This window comes from Lathyrus oleraceus, chromosome 5 (assembly GCF_024323335.1).
Source record: "Lathyrus oleraceus cultivar Zhongwan6 chromosome 5, CAAS_Psat_ZW6_1.0, whole genome shotgun sequence".
Classification (NCBI taxonomy): domain Eukaryota; kingdom Viridiplantae; phylum Streptophyta; class Magnoliopsida; order Fabales; family Fabaceae; genus Lathyrus; species Lathyrus oleraceus.
Genome location: NC_066583.1, coordinates 6,235,849 through 6,258,279, shown reverse-complemented (window position 1 = coordinate 6,258,279; position 22,431 = coordinate 6,235,849). Strand labels below are relative to the sequence as shown.

General features: G+C 32.5%; 1 protein-coding gene and 4 non-coding genes across 5 annotated transcripts; all 5 read left to right on the top strand.

Moving 5' to 3' along the window:
- Positions 1–10,885: 10,885 nt before the first annotated feature.
- Positions 10,886–15,888, top strand: LOC127078411 (uncharacterized). Its single transcript, XM_051018871.1, has 10 exons — positions 10,886–11,228; positions 11,463–11,582; positions 11,693–11,794; positions 11,891–12,084; positions 12,232–14,444; positions 14,499–14,695; positions 14,888–14,967; positions 15,060–15,137; positions 15,648–15,712; positions 15,825–15,888. The coding sequence occupies exons 1-10, from the start codon at positions 10,886–10,888 to the stop codon at positions 15,886–15,888; spliced, it is 3,456 nt and encodes a 1,151-aa protein (XP_050874828.1).
- A 355-nt stretch (positions 15,889–16,243) lies between these two features.
- TRNAS-UGA (transfer RNA serine (anticodon UGA)) lies at positions 16,244–16,325 on the top strand. The gene has a single exon. It is a non-coding gene; the product is annotated as a tRNA-Ser (tRNA).
- A 1,303-nt stretch (positions 16,326–17,628) lies between these two features.
- On the top strand, positions 17,629–17,710 carry TRNAS-UGA (transfer RNA serine (anticodon UGA)). Its single transcript has one exon. It is a non-coding gene; the product is annotated as a tRNA-Ser (tRNA).
- A 1,479-nt stretch (positions 17,711–19,189) lies between these two features.
- TRNAS-UGA (transfer RNA serine (anticodon UGA)) lies at positions 19,190–19,271 on the top strand. The gene has a single exon. It is a non-coding gene; the product is annotated as a tRNA-Ser (tRNA).
- Positions 19,272–21,013: 1,742 nt separating this feature from the next.
- On the top strand, positions 21,014–21,095 carry TRNAS-UGA (transfer RNA serine (anticodon UGA)). Its single transcript has one exon. It is a non-coding gene; the product is annotated as a tRNA-Ser (tRNA).
- Positions 21,096–22,431: the final 1,336 nt, after the last annotated feature.

Here is a 22,431-nt window from a genome sequence, read left to right as displayed (position 1 = left end):
TTTCAAAGAGGACATGGGTGCCCCAAGTCTCTTTTCAACAACAATAAATAAGTCTTGGAACAGCTCTTGCCTCATGGATCCATGGCCTCCCCAACAAGCAACTGTAGGTCGGGTGGATATCCATTACTTGAAAAGTAATTTGAAAATCACTCGGACCTATCTTAACTGGAAGGTCCACTTCACCAATAATTGTCTTGCGCGAACTGTCAAAGGCCTTGACGATTACCCCACTATACCTCATAGGCGCTCCTTGGTATGATAGCTTTGATAGAGTTTACTTTGGAAGCACATTCAGCGACGACCCGGTGTCAACAAGCACATTTGACAAAGCATCCTCTTTGCAATTCATAGAAATATGCAAAGCCAGATTATGATTCCTTCCCTCCTTATGGAGCTCTTCATCATAGAAGCTAAGATTATTGCACGAAGTGATGTTAGCCATGATATGATCGAATTAATCCATTGTAACATCATGTTCTACAAAAGCTTGTTCCAGAACTCTCTATACTGCTTCTCTGTGCGCTTCAGAGATCATGAGAAGAGACAACACTGAGATTTTTGAGGGGGTTTGGAGCAGCTGCTCTACCATATTGAACTCACTTCTTTTGATTAACCGAAGTACCTCATCATCATTGTTGGCCTTCACATCGTTGGATTCACCAGACTTACCCTTTGATGTACCAACTGGTTCTACAACAGGCACTTCTACCTTCTTACTCATAATTGATTCTTCCTTATCCTTTGGGAACACCGCCCCCAACACACGACCATTGCGGGTCACCTTGGTAACATCAGCAATGCTCACCACAGAGCTAGTCGTAGGCAATAGGACCTCTTGACCACCCTCTATCATTGTAGCATTATACTGATATGGCATAACTTTATCAGATGAATACGGGACTGGGCCCGCTAACCGTATAACCAACGGCGATACTGATCTATTGCTGACATTGTTACTGTTGTTGCTGTCGTACTAAATTACCAATCTCTCTGGATGCTTGAAGATGGGCACTATGACATTTACATCATTATCTACATGACGGGATTGAACAATTTGAATCATTCCTTCATCCATCAGTCGATGGATGTTCCTTTTCACAAATTCACAACCCCTCATGTTAACACTACAAATAGCACAACCATCATGGTCATGCTCACAATCACTTACCAAACAAACATCCTTATGCATCTGCACCAAGGACCTCCTGATAAAACGCACATCAAAAACCTTAAACTCTCCAGGATAACCATCCACCATATTCACAAAAGAGTTCCCATGGGTGGGTAGCATATTTGCTTTCACATTCGGCGCACGGTCCTCGAAGGACACCATTCCACTCTTCATTAGCTTTTGAACCTCATACTTGAGCGGATAACAATTCTCTATATCATTTTCGGGTGCTCCTTGATGAAAAGCATAACGGAGCTCAGGCTTATACCACCATGGAAGTAGTTCTGGAATCTGTGGCGGGTTTCTTGGTTGGATTAGGTTCTTGAGAACCAAAAAGGGATACAATTCTGCATAAGACATAGGAATCGGGTCGAAAGAGACCTTTTTCCTCTCAAATTTTTATTGATGATGATTGTTGGTGGTATTGTTGTTTTTGTAGGTGTTTGTTCGCTGTTGCGGTTATTGTTGTTGATGTTGTGGTTGTTGAACTGGTGTTGATTGTTGATTAGAAAATACCGGGATAACAGAAGATACTTGATGATGATGTTGACGGGATGATTGATTCCTTCTGATCTGAGGCCTCCTCTGCCTCCCACTGCTTATTGCATTTGGTTCGTTGTCCTTTTTCTTGCTGAAACTGCTCCATACCTCTTGCTCGTCGATGCCTCATCCTTCGACAAACGTCCCTCTCGGACTCCTTCCTCAAGCCTCATCCCCATGTTTACCATTTTGGTAAAGTCACTGGGGGCACTAGAAATCATTCGTTCATAATAAAATAAACTCAGAGTCTTTAGAAAGATCTTTGTCATCTCTTTTTCCTCCAAAGGAGGAGTTATCTGGGCACCCAATTCCCTCAATCTCTGCGCATAGACCTCAGCTGGTCTCTATTAGGCGCCATGTCCACGTTGTACTTATACTGATTGACAAAAGTCTCTCCCAGGTAATTGAAAGTGTGAATGTTGGCACTATCCCATCCCATATACCAACAGAGCGCATCACCGGTCAAACTGTCATGGAAATAATGAATCAACAGTTGGTCATTATCGGTCTAAGTAGACATCTTGTGAGCATACATCACTAGATGACTGAGCGGACAAGTATTCCCTTTATACTTTTCAAAGTCAGGCACTTTGAACTTCACCGGGATCTTGACGTTAGGCACTAAACACAACTCAACAACACTCTTTCCAAACAAATCGTTACCCCTCAATGTCTTCAAATCCTTGCGCAGCTCAAGAAACTGATATTTCATTTCATCCATTTTCTCGTAGACATCCGGACCCTCAGACGGCTCAGAGTGATAAATGGTGTCCTCTACCCGAGGTAAGGTGTACACAACAGGAGGTGGCACAGACATGACCGGGCTAGATGCCGGCATGGAAGCAAAAGTAGGCGCAAAGCCTTCACGCATAAAGTTAGACGGCATTCCCCAGGGGAATTCGGCAGGCATAGTGGGTGCAAAATGAGCGGTAGCAGCAGGCGTGGTATAGGTAGCCACCTCTGAAATAACCGTCCTCATAGGAGGAGTTGCAGGCGTTGGAGAAGATTGACTCTGAGCGGCAAGAACTGGCACCATCATGGCTATCAAGCGGGCGATCTTGCCCTTCAGTTCTCTATTCTCTTGCTCTAGATGCTCCATGATTTTGAAGTGATTGGTGCGGGTGTTGTACTGATGAGTCAGCTTGGCTAAAGCACAAAAGAAACACCAATGAGACATCTGGCGAAAGAGAACCCTGCTTATGCAAATGATACATGAAATGCAATGCTTGATTATTTATTTTTGTTTTCAAGGAACTTACTATATCATTTGCAAATACATATATATATATATATATATATATATATATATATATATATATATATATATATATATATATATATATATATCAACAATTGCATTAATTTTTATATGACCAAAAATCTTTTTTCATTTATAACTGGAAGGATTACACTGAGTACAATTTCAGAAACCAAAATGAAAAATACAAGAGAAAAGGAGACTAGTCATCCTAAGGATCCCTAACAACAATGTCAGAAGCCCTAGTTGAAGGCGCATACTTCCTTCGAATGCGACGAATCTCGGTCTCAAAAGAAGCCTTCATCTGAGTCTTCTCGAGGACAAGCTGATCAACGATCTTTTTCCAAGCGACGGAAGGCTGAGGCATGCTAGAAGATGAAACCTCTGGCTATCTTTGTCTCTTCGTCACTCGGTCTTCAAGTATCTCAATAAGTTCATCTTTTCCCTTAGACTCCAACTGCAACTCTTCATGCTTCTTGCTCAAAGCACGAAAACACTCTTCCCACATATCCTTCTCTTGCTTCATCTTGATGAGTGCGTCTTCCAACTCCTCTTCATCTTAGTTAGGGAGAGTTAATGGCTCAACCACAACCATAGACATAGGTTTTTCACAAGGATAAGGCATCTTCAACTCCAAAGCTCTCTTCTTCACCCAAAGAGTGTAAGCTTCCAAAGCTACACAATTGCACAGGCCAAGCTCTGATCTTCCTTTCCTATGCACATTATGCCAAGCATGTGCAATCTGTTATCATAGAAACCATTGTGTATGCCCCATAAAAAATGATTTAAAAAAATCGAATTCATTAACCTAACCCCATAATTTACAAATATAAAACTCAGATACTCAAAATCATCCCTACAAATCAAAATTTGTCACAAAAAATAATTTATTATTAGTTTTTCTGTGTCGCCGACGCTCACGTCATTTCTCTTGTTGCTTGAATATTTCCATAACACGAACTAGAGAAACCAATGTAAAGTTGTTAGTGTCAGATTTGAGACCCCTTTACGATGGGAAACACTACGTAGCCAAATTTAAAGAAAAATAAGTTTTTGGTGAGGTATTGTGGCAACATATGACTGTCGTTATACTTCTTTGAAGGATGTCTGCGATGGGAAACCAGAATACTTAATTGGTTTATTTTTTCCATTTTAATGTTGTTTCCAATTTAGTTTGTGAAGCTAATCATTGGTTATTGAGGACTTGTTTGACAAGGGAAGGCGGAATCTTCATATATGATAATAGATAAATGAATCCACATTTGATAATATAGACAGAAAAATGTTCCATTTTTTATTTATGGATAGAGAGAGAACTGAAATGAGTTTCTAACCTATACATAATATTAAGCACCCTAGTTTTAGATCGCTTACAACATGATTTTGTGTATGGAGGTGGGGAAGTGGTTAATGGGTTTAACTTCTAGATGGACATAATGGTAGTTTCCATTTTATTTTGTTTAATAAATATTATATGATAATGAGAAATTTCAAACTATCTATATATTTTATGATGGATAATTTGAATTTTATATTTAAATTCCAAAATATATCTTATAGTGACCAATTTGTTCGTCACTAAATCACTCATTGAAGTGTCAATGTCACTCAATACTTACTTGGATGCCAATGAGACGTATTTAATAATGATTAAGGAAAATGAAAATTAATAAAAAAAAATATGGTTTAGCTTGTAAGTTTAAGGTATTATTGTGATCCTTATTAAGTTATCTATAACTATATATAAAGGGGATAGGTGATTTTGGTATGGCCTTTTTTTTTCTTCCAATTTTATCCTTTATCAATTGTTACAATTACTATCAATTATTAAATTAAAAAGAAATACAAAAAAAAATTCATTTATTAATTATGTAACCTCCATGAACACATCAAATAACTTCCTCCAACACATCAACTATACTAAATAACTTCCTCCTACACCACTATATATGATAACTGCATATTTCAAAAATAAAAACATTTCTTTCTTTCTCTCTCTTTCTTTCTCTCTCCACGCCAAAGTTAGGAGAAAAATTCATAACCATACCAACCCCACATTTGCCTCCTTCCTCTTTTACTATATCTCTCTCTTCCATAACCAAATCATTTTCTCAAATTCATTTTGAAATAAGAGGTACGAGTGTGTTTGAAATGAATTGAATCTTAATTTCAGTGGATCGCTTCTACGAAAATTGTTCATTGATTTAACTTTTTGATATATGGAGGATTATGTGGTTTAGGTTTTGATTTCTATTACTCTTTTTCTGTGTTTTATCACTTACTTAATTTGGCCTAAAACGGATTGCAGTGTCTGTTTGAATGGATGGATTGAGTGATGGGTGTTATAGTAAGGTGTGTGAGGTTAGAGATAGTTGTTCTTATTGTCTAAGGTGAAACACGGTGATGTATTTCTAAATATGAAGGATATGTCATCAGATCAACTTCCATTGTTGAATTTTTGACTTAATTAATGGTAATTGTGAAAGACGCAGAAATCAATTGAATATTCATGTAGCTTTTTATAAGGACTGAAGTTATACTATGGATATTTTGTTGCAAAAAAAATGTCATGGATTGTGTAAAATGTGATATCTTTTTGTCATAATCTTGATCTGATTATAATTATAAGGATTCATTGTAGGTCTTCTATAACTATATATAAAGGGGATGGGTGATTTTGGTATGGCCTTTTTTTTTCTTCCAATTTTATCCTTTATCAATTGTTACAATTACTATCAATTATTAAATTAAAAAAAACACACAAAAAAACTCATTTATTAATTATGTAACCTCCATGAACACATCAAATAACTTCCTCCAACACATCAACTATACTAAATAACTTCCTCCTACACCACTATATATGATAACTGCATATTTCAAAAATAAAAACATTTCTTTCTTTCTCTCTCTTTCTTTCTCTCTCCACGCCAAAGTTAGGAGAAAAATTCATAACCATACCAACCCCACATTTGCCTCCTTCCTCTTTTACTATATCTCTCTCTTCCATAACCAAATCATTTTCTCAAATTCATTTTGAAATAAGAGGTACGAGTGTGTTTGAAATGAATTGAATCTTAATTTCAGTGGATCGCTTCTACGAAAATTGTTCATTGATTTAACTTTTTGATATATGGAGGATTATGTGGTTTAGGTTTTGATTTCTATTACTCTTTTTCTGTGTTTTATCACTTACTTAATTTGGCCTAAAACGGATTGCAGTGTCTGTTTGAATGGATGGATTGAGTGATGGGTGTTATAGTAAGGTGTGTGAGGTTAGAGATAGTTGTTCTTATTGTCTAAGGTGAAACACGGTGATGTATTTCTAAATATGAAGGATATGTCATCAGATCAACTTCCATTGTTGAATTTTTGACTTAATTAATGGTAATTGTGAAAGACGCAGAAATCAATTGAATATTCATGTAGCTTTTTATAAGGACTGAAGTTATACTATGGATATTTTGTTGCAAAAAAAAAGTCATGGATTGTGTAAAATGTGATATCTTTTTGTCATAATCTTGATCTGATTATAATTATAAGGATTCATTGTAGGTCTTCTATAACTATATATAAAGGGGATGGGTGATTTTGGTATGGCCTTTTTTTTTCTTCCAATTTTATCCTTTATCAATTGTTACAATTACTATCAATTATTAAATTAAAAAAAACACACAAAAAAACTCATTTATTAATTATGTAACCTCCATGAACACATCAAATAACTTCCTCCAACACATCAACTATACTAAATAACTTCCTCCTACACCACTATATATGATAACTGCATATTTCAAAAATAAAAACATTTCTTTCTTTCTCTCTCTTTCTTTCTCTCTCCACGCCAAAGTTAGGAGAAAAATTCATAACCATACCAACCCCACATTTGCCTCCTTCCTCTTTTACTATATCTCTCTCTTCCATAACCAAATCATTTTCTCAAATTCATTTTGAAATAAGAGGTACGAGTGTGTTTGAAATGAATTGAATCTTAATTTCAGTGGATCGCTTCTACGAAAATTGTTCATTGATTTAACTTTTTGATATATGGAGGATTATGTGGTTTAGGTTTTGATTTCTATTACTCTTTTTCTGTGTTTTATCACTTACTTAATTTGGCCTAAAACGGATTGCAGTGTCTGTTTGAATGGATGGATTGAGTGATGGGTGTTATAGTAAGGTGTGTGAGGTTAGAGATAGTTGTTCTTATTGTCTAAGGTGAAACACGGTGATGTATTTCTAAATATGAAGGATATGTCATCAGATCAACTTCCATTGTTGAATTTTTGACTTAATTAATGGTAATTGTGAAAGACGCAGAAATCAATTGAATATTCATGTAGCTTTTTATAAGGACTGAAGTTATACTATGGATATTTTGTTGCAAAAAAAAAGTCATGGATTGTGTAAAATGTGATATCTTTTTGTCATAATCTTGATCTGATTATAATTATAAGGATTCATTGTAGGTCTATTTCTTATGTCCTTAACTGACTTGCTCAATATTTATCTCTTGCAGGGAGATGTTTTGAAAGTGAAAGTAAACAAATTAACATCAATAAAGACCCAACTCCCATACTCATATTATTCACTTCCTTATCCTGCACCCAAAAAAATACAAGATAGTGCAGAAAATCTTGGGGAAGTGCTTCGCGTTGACCGCATTGAAAATTCACTATATGTAGTCAGTTTCACATGTTAATTCTTGAATCTTTATCAATTTATAAGAAAGGAATTCTTAATGAAATATATAGCTTTGGAAACATTTAACCTCGAATTGGTTAGCCACCATGTTGGAAGGGTAGTTAGTTAATGGATAATCACTCTTTAATTAATTTAATTAATTATATTTAATTGATTTAGTGGATTGTCATGTCCACAGCTTCTAGAATCATATTGGCTGTTATATTTTATGAAAAATGTAAAGGAAAACAAGAGATCAAATGACCGCCACTACATATTTTCTTTTAAAAGAAAACATAATAATAACGCAAAAAATAGTCAAAACCTATAACAACATACAGAATCGCCTATATCTTCCTTTTGATGCAAAGTTCCTGTTAGCCTACATATCCATAATGAAATTGTTACTATGTGTCTGCAATCATATAACATCACACTGATATTGACAAGTCTGTAATAAAGAAAAATGTAAATCTATACCTATATATAAAATGGATATCCTTTGCAATACCTGATAAATTATTTTTTCAATTTTTTTTCGTAGAATTGATAAGTATATGTTAAATTGTAATTAAAACATTTTATTCAATTTAAAATATTTATAATACAATTAAAATTAACGTATTATTAGTAAAGACAAATAATACTTTATGGGTCATATTAACCGGTGTCCCACGACGGATTAAGAATTATAAATAAAAGAATATTATAAGTTCAGTACATTGAATAGACACGATATTCTTAAAAAAAAAAATTAATTCTGTTTTATATATATATATATATATATATATATATATATATATATATATATATATATATATATATATATATATATATATATATATATATATATATATATATATATATATTCGAAAAAACATATATTTTTAATTTTTTAAAAACGGTTCAACTTACTTTTTAATGAATTTCTTAACTAATGCCCCTTATTAGCATTTCCCACACTTTATAATTGAAAAATATATATTATGTTGTTCTTATTCGATTAGCTCATAGTGTAGTGATTGAGAATGTTTAGTACTTGGGGTCTGTATTGTGAAGATCTACTTGGGGTCTGTGTAGTGATTGAGAATGTTTACTTGTTTAGTTGTTGGGGTCTGTATTAGCTATTATTAATTGGAATAAAATTTGGTGCCTTGCCTTTGTTAAAAAAATCAATATTAAAAGATAAACATTAATATAAACTATCCGATAAAATTACAGAATAAATGTAATGGATTCTTAAATTTCTGTCTCAAAACAAATTGTACTATATAATATGTAAAAAAACAATTATGAAAAAATCCAGTTATATTTTATTTTTGTTAGAACATTAAATTAAAGAATGAAAATACTCATCTAAAATTTTAAAAATCATAATCAACCAAATAATAAAAAATAAATAAATTATTCAGATGTAATGGCCAATTTTTTTTATTGTTGTCGTCATTAATATATCCGGAATTCATTATTACGTGCATTTTGATTATTCTATGTAGTTTTCCCATCATTTAAACTATTTTATTTACAATTTTGTATAATCAATTTTGTGATATGCTTTTTCATATTTATTTTGCATTGCATTTTGACTTTGTTCTCTCTTATAGAATACAATTTTTTTCTAATTTTAATTTTACGGTAAAGATGAAGATGAAATAAATATTTTTGATACTGTGTAATATTTATGCATCTAAATATGAAAATAATTACCAAGTACATAGTATGAAAATCATTACCAAGTACACAATTTTTTTAATTATATTGTGTTATTTATTTAAAAAGAACTAACTAAAGATAAATTATGCCATCTATATATAGGTATAGATAACTTATAACATGCATAATTAATTTTATTTAGTCTATAATATGTAGTGATTGAAGAAGAAAATTTATATCAAATCATCTTCTGATGATATATCAGTTTTCGATCAATTGTTTTTGTAGAGGATTCGGTATAGTTTCCAGTTGACAATTACATTAATAAAATGGAAAATAATATCCGTCAAATATCAAGTCAACAACAGAGGTCAAGAAGGGCCGAAAATGAAAGGAAGAGGAGACAAAATATGAGCAACGAGCAGAGAGAAAACAATTTGTCAAGACGACGTGAAAATTATAGGCGGCGAAAAGAGCAAGAGAAACAAGCTCAAACATCTCGCCATATAAACAGTCAGTCGAGAGTTCCATTTCAAAATTTTACAAATATGACTTTTCCAAGATCACACTTTCAAGGAACTCATGACAGTGAAGCTGGTCCAAGTAGAATTACACATGTTAATGATGTTGCACTTGGTTGGTGATGATCAATATATATATTATACGTTACATTTCATAATTTTGTTCGCTTTCGCCATATCTTATTTTATGTAATTAAACCCGCAGATCATAATTGTACATCACCTAATCAACAAAACATCACGAGTCAATCCGATACAGGTATAAGTGATATAGTTCTAAGTATGCGAGTATTAATTTTTACAAATGTATATATATTAATTATTATTTTTGTATCAGATGATATGGATGTTGATGAAGCTTTAGAGGATGCAGTAATATCATATGTTAACATGGATGCCAGAGAAAATGGTGCATTATCACGTCGTCCTCAAGGTATGTTCGTAAAAATTTTGCTTCAAATAAATGTAGCATTTGCTCATGTGACGTAAAATTCAAATCATGCAATATTAAAATATAATAATTGAGGCATCTTGCATATATTTTTTATTTGTATTTTAGATTTTGGATAATATTTAGTAATCAATATCAAACTCCTGCCTGTAGAATCAGGACATGCTTTTCGAGCAAAGCACAATATTGCTCGAAATTTCAAAAATAATATGATGATGGCAAAAGCCCGGTTGCCTCATCCATTTACCTGTAGACACTGCAATGCAAGATTGTTTCATCATGAATCACGTGACACGTGTTGTAATGGTGGAAAGGTATCATTCTCACGAGTTGATGCTCCTATAGTATTGCAACAATTATTTTTGGATGGTTCAGCTGAAGGAAAACATTTTAGGCAACATATTCGAAGTTATAACCATGTGGTTTCATTCACTTCAATTGGTGTTCATGTTGATGAGAATATTCTTGCATCTGGTCGTGGTATATACACATTTCGTGCTCAAGGTGCTTTTTACCATAACATAGGAGGTTTCTATCCAAATGAGGGTGTCAGACCGCGTTTCTTACAACTATACATCTACGACACTGATAACGAGCTACATAATAGAATGCAGGAAAATCCACAGCTGCACCAAAATGTAGTTCACAAATTACAGAAAATGCTCCATCAGTTTAATCCTTTTGTAATTAGGTTCAAGCAACTTTCAATACTTCCAAATATCAGTGAATGTAGCCTCATACTTAAAGAGCGTCCACGTAATCACCATCAATACAATCTTCCAATTGTTGAACAAGTTGCGGCAATTATTGTTGGATGTGATGCAGATTCTATGGATTATGGAAGGGATATTAATGTCATTCGTTGTGATGGAAATCTCAAGAAAGTTCAAGAGACAAAAGGATATTATGATCCTTTGCAATACCCTGTATTGTTTCCATTTGGGACGCATGGTTGGGACATCAACACAACAAATTGCAATGGACGAAGAGTGTCATGTCGAGCATATTACAGTTACATGCTTCAGGTAAATTTGGATTAATTTTAGTAGATAACCTACTTAGCTAAGCGTTGTTTAAAAAACTTTACATTTAACACCGACATTTTTTTCAATCAACTGTAGATTCGCCCAAATGATCAATCAATGTTGTTAAATGTGGGTCGACTGTTGTAACAATATGTTGTAGACAATTATGTCAAAATTGAATCAGGGAGATTAAGGTGGATTAAAGAGCACCAAAGTGATATACGTTCTGAATTGTACCAAGGTTTACATGATGCTTTGCATGTTGGTGAAACTAATGCAGGTACAAATTCATATAGCATAAATATACAGTTTTGGATTAATAATTAGTTGTACTTCTAATGCTAACAATTCATATATTCTAATACTAATGCATTTCATGAATCATCATAGAGAACATTGGAAAAAGAACAATATTGCCATCATCATTTATTGGCAGTCGTCGAGACATGACACAACGTTATGAAAATGGCATGGCTATTGTTCTTAATGGCGGTAAACCAGATATTTTTCTAACAATGACATGCAATCCTTCTTGGAGTGAGATAACATCAGAACTTTTGCCTTTTTAAACACCACAAGATCGTGCAGATTTGCTAACAAGAATATTTCGTTCGAAATTTGAGAAATTGAAGGATGATGTTATTAATAAAGGAGTCTTGGGTAAACTTAAAAGCTACATGTATGTCACTGAATTTCAAAAGCGAGGACTGCCGCATGTGCATATGTTATTGGTCTTAGAAAGTAACGATAAGTTGCGTGACCCAAAAGATTATGATAGTATTGTAAGAGCAGAAATACCTAAATTAGAATGTGAACCATAGTTGCATGAAGCTGTTGTAAGACATATGATCCACGGACCTTGCGGCATAATCAACCGAAAGTCTCCATGTATGAAAGACGGACATTGTAAAAAAAGGTATCCCAAACAGTTCTTGGATGAAACACGTCAAGGCACTGACTCATATCCCGAGTATAGGAGAAGGTTTGATGAGTTTGTATCGTTAGGTATAGATAGGTCTGTCGATAATATATGGGTGGTTCCTTATAACCCTTGGTTACTATTAAAGTATGACTGTCACATCAATGTAGAGATTTGCAGTAGCATTAAAAGTATCAAGTATCTATACAAATATGTGTACAAGGGCCCTGATCGTGTGGCTATGGAGGTTCATAAAGGATCATACATGGATGAAGTTCAGCAATATGTTGATGCAAGATGGATTTGTGCTCCCGAGGCATTATGGAAAATGTTTCGATTCACTCTTTATCGATTATATCCTTCGGTTGAAAGATTGCAGATCCACTTGCCGAACCGCCATCAAGTGCGCTTTTATGATCATCAGCAAATTGCAGATGTGTTAAATAATGAACGCAACTCCAAAACAATGCTCACACAATTCTTTGCATTGAATCTACAAGATCCACAAGCAAGAAAGTATCTGTATAGAGAGATTCCAGAGCATTATTGTTGGAACAAGTGGGATATGGAATGGCATCGTAGGCGATCAACAAGAAAAGTTATCGGGAGAATCTATACGGTATCACCTTCGGAGGGAGATAAGTTTTACTTGCAACTGTTGTTATCGCATGTCATAGGTCCAACCAGTTGGGAATATCTTCTTACAAATAATGGCATGACTTTCAGTACATTCAAAAAATCAGCCGAGGATAGGGGATTTCTAGAGACTGATCATAGTATTCGTGATTGTTTGGTTGAGACTACGAGTATCCGAATGCCATATGCTTTACGAAGGTTATTCGTGACGATTTTAATATTTTGTGAACCTACTGATGTTAGAGGCCTTTGGAATGAGTTTTTTACACATATGGTAGAGGATTATCAAACAGCTAACAATGTTGTGGAATCAAACTTAACTAATATGTTGTTGAAGGACTTGAATGAACTCTTAAACCTGCACGGTAAAAAGATTGATGATTATGATCTCCCATCTTTACCCCCTAATACAATAGACAGAGGTGAAGTTCCAAGTATCATACAAGAGGAGTTAGCGATTGATATCCCCAATGAAGATATTGAATCTATTGCTAAGTTAAATAATGATCAAATGATTGCATTCAACACCATTATGAATGTAATTGTTCAAAAACACAGTGGGGTATTTTTTGTTGATGGTCCGGGAGGAACAAGTAAAACATTCCTTTATAGAACATTAATGGCAAGTTTAAGAAGTAAAGGAGAAATTGTCTTAGCAACTGCATCATCTGGTATAGCTGCAACATTGTTACCCGATGGTAGGACTGCACACTCTCGATTTAAGATACCTATTGATATTCAACCGAGTTCCATTTGTGGTATTGAAAAGCAAAAGGATCTTGCAAATCTCATTAGAGTTGCTGCCGCAATAATTTGGGATGAAGCACCAATGACAAACAAAAATTATTTGGAAGCCTTAGATCGATCATTACAAGACATTTGTAGCAACAGTGCTCCATTTGGTGGAAAAGTTCTGATCATGGGGGGGGATTTTCGTCAAGTTCTTCCTGTTCTAAGAAAAGGTACTAAGGCACAAATGATTTCAGCGTGTATTGTTCAGTCTCATTTATGGAATCATACCAAGATTTTGCATTTGCGTCAAAATATGCGATCATTGCATGATCAAGAGTTTGCAGAATTTCTTATTCGCATTGGTGATGGTGTCGAACCTACCAAACCAGATGACATGGTGAGGTTACCTTTACATATTGCAATCCCATGGGAAGGTGAACATTCCATACAAGTACTTATCCAACATATTTTTCCTGATCTAGAATTGCATGGTTGGGATGCCCCATATATGGTACAAAGAGCTATTTTGACACCAACAAATGATGATGTCCAGAAATTGAATGATATGATTATCGATCAGTTTCCAGGAGAAGAACATAATTTGTTATCGTTTGACGAGGTTGAAGGAGATAATCATAATTTATACCAGCAAGAATTCTTAAACTCAATTGCACAAGGTAGTTTGCCACCTCATATTCTAAAGATAAAAAAGGGTGCACCATTGATGTTGTTACGAAATCTAGATCCTAGATATGGATTGTGTAATGGGACCCGGTTATTATGTCGTGGTTTATTTATGAATATGTTGGATGTGGAAATCCTGACAGGAAGCAATGCAGGAAAACGTGCTTTTTTGCCTAGAATTAAAATAAAAACATCTGCAAGTGATGGACTGCCTTTTGTCCTTAGTAGAAAGCAGTTTCCTGTGCGACTAAGTTTTGCAATTACAATAAATAAATCACAACGACAAACCATTCCAAATGTTGGAATATATCTTCCACGACATGTTTTTAGTCATGGACAGTTATATGTGGCTTTATCCAGGGGTGTTTCACAGACTACAACAAGAGTTTTAACCAGGGAAGGAAAATTGAAAGGAGAAGATGGTGACTACACAAAAAATGTAGTCTACAAACAAATTCTTTTATCGCACCCGCAGGTATTTATTAAGTACATTGAAAAAATTGCTCACACGTTGATTCCCATTTTGGTTACACGACATACCAAGCTTATATTGTATTATTTATATCATAGATAAATAATAACTAAATATAATTTTCTTTTGCTTTAATATACAGCCAAACTAGAACACGATGAAATCTTCCAATTATGTAGGGAGTTGAGACGAAAGAATGTTGAAACTTGCTTCGACATGAAAGTAAGTTATACTTAATCATTTATTTTATGCTTTTATGTTAGATATAAATGGGGTGATAGTTATTCTCACTATTCTTATGCAATAAATTTTAGATAACAGACTTTGAAGATAAATGGAACACGTGGAAGGATGAACAAAGTATTTCATCCATCGGCAAACTCGACAATAAGGTGTATTTATCTTTTCCGTAATACGTATGGAAGAAATTCTTGCACTTTCATCACTCTTTCACTAACATTTTTATCCTCCTCATTGAAACAGGTCAAACGTTTGAAATTTACTCCATCGGTTGGAGCTCCATGGTAATAACAGATAAAACACAACTTTGGAAAATGGTGAAAAGAGAAATAATATCTCAAAGGATGGAGAGGTTTTTATTTAATTCATTTAAGAATATATTTACTCTAGATTATTTTTGAATGCATGAATTTAACTGCTATTTATGGTTTATATAAATAAAACCATATATATTTACTAACTCCATTGTTTTTCTTATTTACCAGAAATCCAGGTAATTCAGAAACAAGTCATAATTGTTGTTCTACGAAATCTAGACTAAAACAAAGTATCTCCATTCTCCAGGTATTATTTGAGTCGCAATAAACCATATTATATTCAAACGAGTCAAGTGTTCTGAATGTATTTCTTTTATAATATGACATTTCATCATGTATTTGTAGTTTTTTAAATCTCAAGAGCGCATTGATAAAGGGATGTACGAAGAATTGATTCGAATCTTTATAAGGTAAGCAAAAGCTATATTACACTACTTACTAATATTTTTACTATCTTTTTCTTTAAAAAAAGTCTAATTTAAGAGTCTTACATTTTTTCTTTACTACGGAAAACAATTGCAGGGAAAAAGAAAATACTTCGAATAGAGATTTCATGTTCGGCATTCCTCTTAAAGAACGTCATTGATTACACCGTATCAATATTACATTGCAAGTTTCGATGTAATTTTGAATATCTTTATTTACCATTTTCAAAATGTATTAATATTATTTTTAATGCGACCTACAGTAAAAACCTCATAAAAAGAAAACAAATATTTATTTTCCTCTACGATGTGCGCATTAAAAAAAGCGGGCAGACGGGCACGGGAGTGCCCGTTTGAACGCTAGTTAACCTAAAACAAATAAAGCTAGAAAACAAAGGACACATTTGTTTTCTCCATTTCAAAAATAAGTATGATTTTTTCACAAAATTAATTTTTAAATTTAATTAAACTTGCAAATTAGAGGAACAAACTCTATAGAATTTGGGCAAGCATGTAGTCAATATGTCCGAGTGGTTAAGGAGATAGACTTGAAATCTATTGGGCTTTGCTCGCGCAGGTTCAAACCTTGCTGTTAACGAATTTTTAATTATAGAACAAGAGTATCTAAAAACAATAATCTCAAAAATAAAAATTAATTAAAATAATTTTTATTGAGAATTAAATCTAGTATTTTTCAAAATTAGTTACATATTTAGTTATAAGATATCCTTTCCTATGCACATTATGCCAAGCATGTGCAATCTGTTATCATAGAAACCATTGTGTATGCCCCATAAAAAATGATTAAAAAAATCGAATTCATTAACCTAACCCAATAATTTACAAATATAAAACTTAGATACTCAAAATCATCCCTACAAATCAAAATTTGTCACAAAATAATTTATTATCAGTTTTTCTGTGTGACCGACGCTCACGTCATTTCTCTTGTTGCTTGAATATTTCCATAACACGAACTAGAGAAACCAATGTCAAGTTGTTAAGTTCAGATTTGAGACCCCTTTACGATGGGAAACACTACGTAGCCAAATTTAAAGAAAAATAAGTTTTTGGTGAGGTATTGTGGCAACATATGACCGTCGTTATATTTCTTTGAAGGATGTTTGCGATGGGAGACCAGAATACTTAATTGGTTTATTTTTTCCATTTTAATGTTGTTTCCAATTTAGTTTGTGAAGCTAATCATTGGTTATTGAGGACTTGTTTGCCAAGGGAAGGCGGAATCTTCATATATGATAATAGATAAATGAATCCACATTTGATAATATAGACAAAAAAATGTTCCATTTTTTATTTATGGATAGAGAGAGAACTTAAATGAGTTTCTAACCTATACATAATATAAAGCACCCCACTTTTAAATCTCAAACAACATGATTTTGTGTATGGAGGCGGGAGAAGTGGTTAATGGGTTTAACTTCTAGATGGACATAATGGTAGTTGCCATTTCATTTTGTTTAATAAATATTATATGATAATGAGAAATTTCAAACTATCTATATATTTTATGACGAATAATTTGAATTTAATATTTAAATTCCAAAATATATCTTATAGTGACCAATTTGTTCGTCACTAAATCACTCACTGAAGTGTCAATGTCACTCAATACTTACTTGGATGCCAATGAGACGTATTTAATAATGATTAAGGAAAATGAAAAAAAAAAGAAAAAAAATATGGTTTAGCTTGTAAATTTAAGGTATTATTGTGATCCTTATTAAGTTATTAACCTAAAACAAATAAAGCTAGAAAAGAGAGGACACATTTTTTTTCTCCATTTCAAAAATAAGTATGATTTTTTAACAAAATTAATTTTTAAATTTAATTAAACTTGCAAATTAGAGGAACAAACTCTATAGAATTAAGGCAAACATGTAGTCAATATGTCCGAGTGGTTAAGGAGATAGACTTGAAATTTATTGGGTTTTGCCCACGCAGGTTCGAACCCTGCTGTTGATGAATTTTTTATTATAGAACAAGAGTATCTAAAAACAATAATCTCAAAAATAAAAATGAAAATTAGTTAAAATAAGTTTTATTGAGAATTAAATCTACTATTTTTCAAAATAAGTTACATATTTTCCCAAAACAACTTTTAATAAAAAACGGTGGTAATATACATTAATATAGTTTCTTTAAAGTATAATAAACTTATGGGTTAATACCTTTTGGGGTCTCGTAAAATGTCCTAAGGATAAATTTTAGTCACATAATTTTATGAAGGATCATTTAAGTTCCTCAACTATTTAAAATGTATGACATTTTTGCTTATGGTATAAATAGTCGGTCACATCCAATAATGTGTCTATGTGACAATTATGTAATTTTATTTTGTTATCATAGAAACCCTTGTGTATGCCCTCATAAAAAATGATTAAAAAAATCGAATTCATTTACCCAAACCCATAATTTACAAATATAAAACTCAGATACTCAAAATCATCCCTACAAATCAAAATTTGTCACATAAAATAGTTTATTATTAGTTTTTCTGTGTCGCCGATGCTCACGTCATTTCTCTTGTTGCTTGAATATTTCCATAACACGAACTAGAGAAACCAATGTCAAGTTGTTAGTGTCAGATTTCAGACCCCTTTACGATGGGAAACAATACGTAGCCAAATTTAAAGAAAAATAAGTTTTTTGTGAGGTATTGTGGCAACATATGGCCGTGGTTATATTGCTTTGAAGGATGTCTGCGATGGGAGACCAGAATACTTAATTGGTTTATTTTTCCATTTTAATGTTGTTTCCAATTTAGTTTGTGAAGCTAATCATTGGTTATTTTGGACTTGTTTGAAAAGGGAAGGCGAAATCTTCATATATGATAATAGATAAATGTTCCATTTTTTGTTTATGGATAGAGAGAGAACTGAAATGAGTTTCTAACCTATACATAATATAAAGCACCCCACTTTTAAATCTCAAACAACATGATTTTGTGTATGGAGGTGGGAGAAGTGGTTAATGGGTTTAACTTCTAGATGGACATAATGGTAGTTGCCATTTCATTTTGTTTAATAAATAATATATGATAATGAGTAATTTCAAACTATCTTTATATTTTATGACGCATAATTTGAATTTAATATTTAAATTCCAAAATATATCTTATAATGACCAATTTGTTCATCACTAAATCACTCACTGAAGTGTCAATGTCACTCAATACTTACTTGGATGCCAATGAGACGTATTTAATAATGATTAAGGAAAATGAAAAAAACGAAAAAAAATATGGTTTAGCTTGTAAATTTAAGGTATTATTGTGATCCTTATTAAGTTATTAACCTAAAACAAATAAAGCTAGAAAACAGAGGACACATTTTTTTTCTCCATTTCAAAAATAAGTATGATTTTTTCACAAAATTAATTTTTAAATTTAATTAAACTTGCAAATTAGAGGAACAAACTCTATAGAATTTGGGCAAACATGTAGTCAATATGTCCGAGTGGTTAAGGAGATAGACTTGAAATCTATTGGGCTTCGCTCGCGCAGGTTTGAACCCTGCTGTTGACGAATTTTTTATTATAGAACAAGAGTATCTAAAAACAATAATCTCAAAATTAAAAATGAAAATTAATTAAAATAAGTTTTATTGAGAATTAAATCTACTATTTTTCAAAATTAGTTACATATTTAGTTATAAGATATACTCCCTCTGTTTTTTATTATAAGTTGTTTTTGACTTTTCACACGTATTAAGAAATATAATATTTATGGTATAAAAAAGAGAAATTATGAAGAATTTTACAAAATTATCTTTCATTAATGGTATTGGAAAAACAAATTGACATAATTAAAAAGAGAGAGAATAATAAATATTTAAGGGTATAATAGGAAAAATAACATTAATGATTTATTGATATAATAAAATGACTTACATTGTTGTACAAAATATTTTCCCAAAACAACTTTTCATAAAAAACGGTGGAAGTATACATTAATATAGTTTCTTTAAAGTATAATAAACTTATGGGTTAATACCTTTTGGGGTCTCGTAAAATGTCCTAAGGATAAATTTTGGTCACATAATTTTATGAAGGATCATTTAAGTTCCTCAATTATTTAAAATGTATGACATTTTTGCTTATGGTATAAATAGTCGGTCACATCCAATAATGTGTCTATGTGACAATTATGTAATTTTATTTTGTTATCATATAAACCCTTGTGTATGCCCCCATAAAAAATGATTAAAAAAATCGAATTCATTAACCCAAACCCATAATTTACAAATATAAAACTCAGATACTCAAAATCATCCCTACAAATCAAAATTTGTCACAGAAAATAATTTATTATTAGTTTTTCTGTGTCGCCGATGCTCACGTCATTTCTCTTGTTGCTTGAATATTTCCATAACACGAACTAGAGAAACCAATGTCAAGTTGTTATTGTCAGATTTCAGACCCCTTTACGATGGGAAACAATACGTAGCCAAATTTAAAGAAAAATAAGTTTTGTGTGAGGTATTGTGGCAACATATGGCCGTGGTTATATTGCTTTGAAGGATGTCTGCGATGGGAGACCAGAATACTTAATTGGTTTATTATTCCATTTTAATGTTGTTTCCAATTTAGGTTGTGAAGCTAATCATTGGTTATTGAGGACTTCTTTTAAAAGGGAAGGCGAAATCTTCATATATGATAATAGATAAATGTTCCATTTTTTGTTTATGGATAGAGAGAGAACTGAAATGAGTTTCTAACCTATACATAATATAAAGCACCCCACTTTTAAATCTCAAACAACATGATTTTGTGTATGGAGGTGGGAGAAGTGGTTAATGGGTTTAACTTCTAGATGGACATAATGGTAGTTGCCATTTCATTTTGTTTAATAAATATTATATGATAATGAGAAATTTCAAACTATCTATATATTTTATGACGCATAATTTGAATTTAATATTTAAATTCCAAAATATATCTTATAATGACCAATTTCTTCGTCACTAAATCACTCATTGAAGTGTCAATGTCACTCAATACTTACTTGGTTGCCAATGAGACGTATTTAATAATGATTAAGGAAAATGGAAAAAAAATAAAAAAAATATGGTTTATCTTGTAAATTTAAGGTATTATTGTGATCCTTATTAAGTTATTAACCTAAAACAAATAAAGCTAGAAAACAGATGACACGTTTTTTTTCTCCATTTCAAAAATAAGTATGATTTTTTCACAAAATTAATTTTTAAATTTAATTAAACTTGCAAATTAGAGGAACAAACTCTATAGAATTTGGGCAAGCATGTAGTCAATATGTCCGAGTGTTTAAGGAGATAGACTTGAAATCTATTAGGCTACGCCCGCGCAGGTTCGAACCCTGTTGTTGACGAATTTTTTATTATAGAACAAGAGTATCTAAAAACAATAATCTCAAAAATAAAAATGAAAATTAATTAAAATAAGTTTTATTGAGAATTAAATCTACTATTTTTTAAAATTAGTTACATATTTTCCCAAAACAACTTTTAATAAAAAACGGTGGTAATATACATTAATATAGTTTCTTTAAAGTATAATAAACTTATGGGTTAATACCTTTTGGGGTCTCGTAAAATGTCCTAAGGATAAATTTTGGTCAGATAATTTTATGAAGGATCATTTAAGTTCCTCAACAATTTAAAATGTATGACATTTTTGCTTATGGTATAAATAGTCGGTCACATCCAATAATGTGTCTATGTGACAATTATGTAATTTTATTTTGTTATCATAGAAACCCTTTTGTATGCCATGTAACACCCTTCTAAAATACCCCAAATATTTAATTAAAATAACAACATATAAATCAGAGTAATCATGCAATTAAGGGTGTCACACATTTTTTTCGCACCATTCGTCATACTATTTAGTCATGCTCATTATTTAACTCAAAACATAAAGTATTGCACAATACGCAGCGGATAGAGATCAAATCGATCATTCAAAACATGTAACATACTACATGTAAACTGGTTCAACAAACATCAACAACACAATTAAAATGTTCCCTCCCGATGTTACATCTATCAGAGCATGACCCACTAAGGAAACTACACTAGACTCCAAGCATTAGCTTCTACTCAATCACTACTCGTTACCTGAAAAATAGTTGTAAGGGTGAGTTCCTCAATCGATATAATAAGAATTATAGAATATAATGTCATGTTAAGTAATTTAACACATTAATCATGTTGATACCTCAGGATTGGCATTAATTTTAGAAAACAAATAATGTATCCACCTCTGTTGTTTTAATATGTTGGGTTGAAGAAATTCAACATCTGGACCAACATGTCATGTACGATGTCACGACATCAGGTCTGTGACATCGCACATGTGTAGAAGACTGAATTAATTAATTCAGTATATGTCATGGGATCAGCAAGGATATCTGGTGAATATCCTAACTACCATGTGGAGGTCTTGAAGACTAAATCAGAATATATATAGGCTCTAAACATGGAGATATATATGGAGAGAGTTTAGGAACTTGAAGACCTTGTTTGTAGCAGAATTTTTCTGCTGAAGTTGCAACAGCAAAGAACAAGTCTGCTGCAACTTTCTGAAGGCCCAAATCCAGTTGGGTGATTAGGTTATAAATAGCTGATTGTAATCTAGTTTTTGTAAGCCTCTTAGAATGAATTTTTAGGGGTGTGTGTAAGGTAAACCTCCCAATCTGTGGGAAG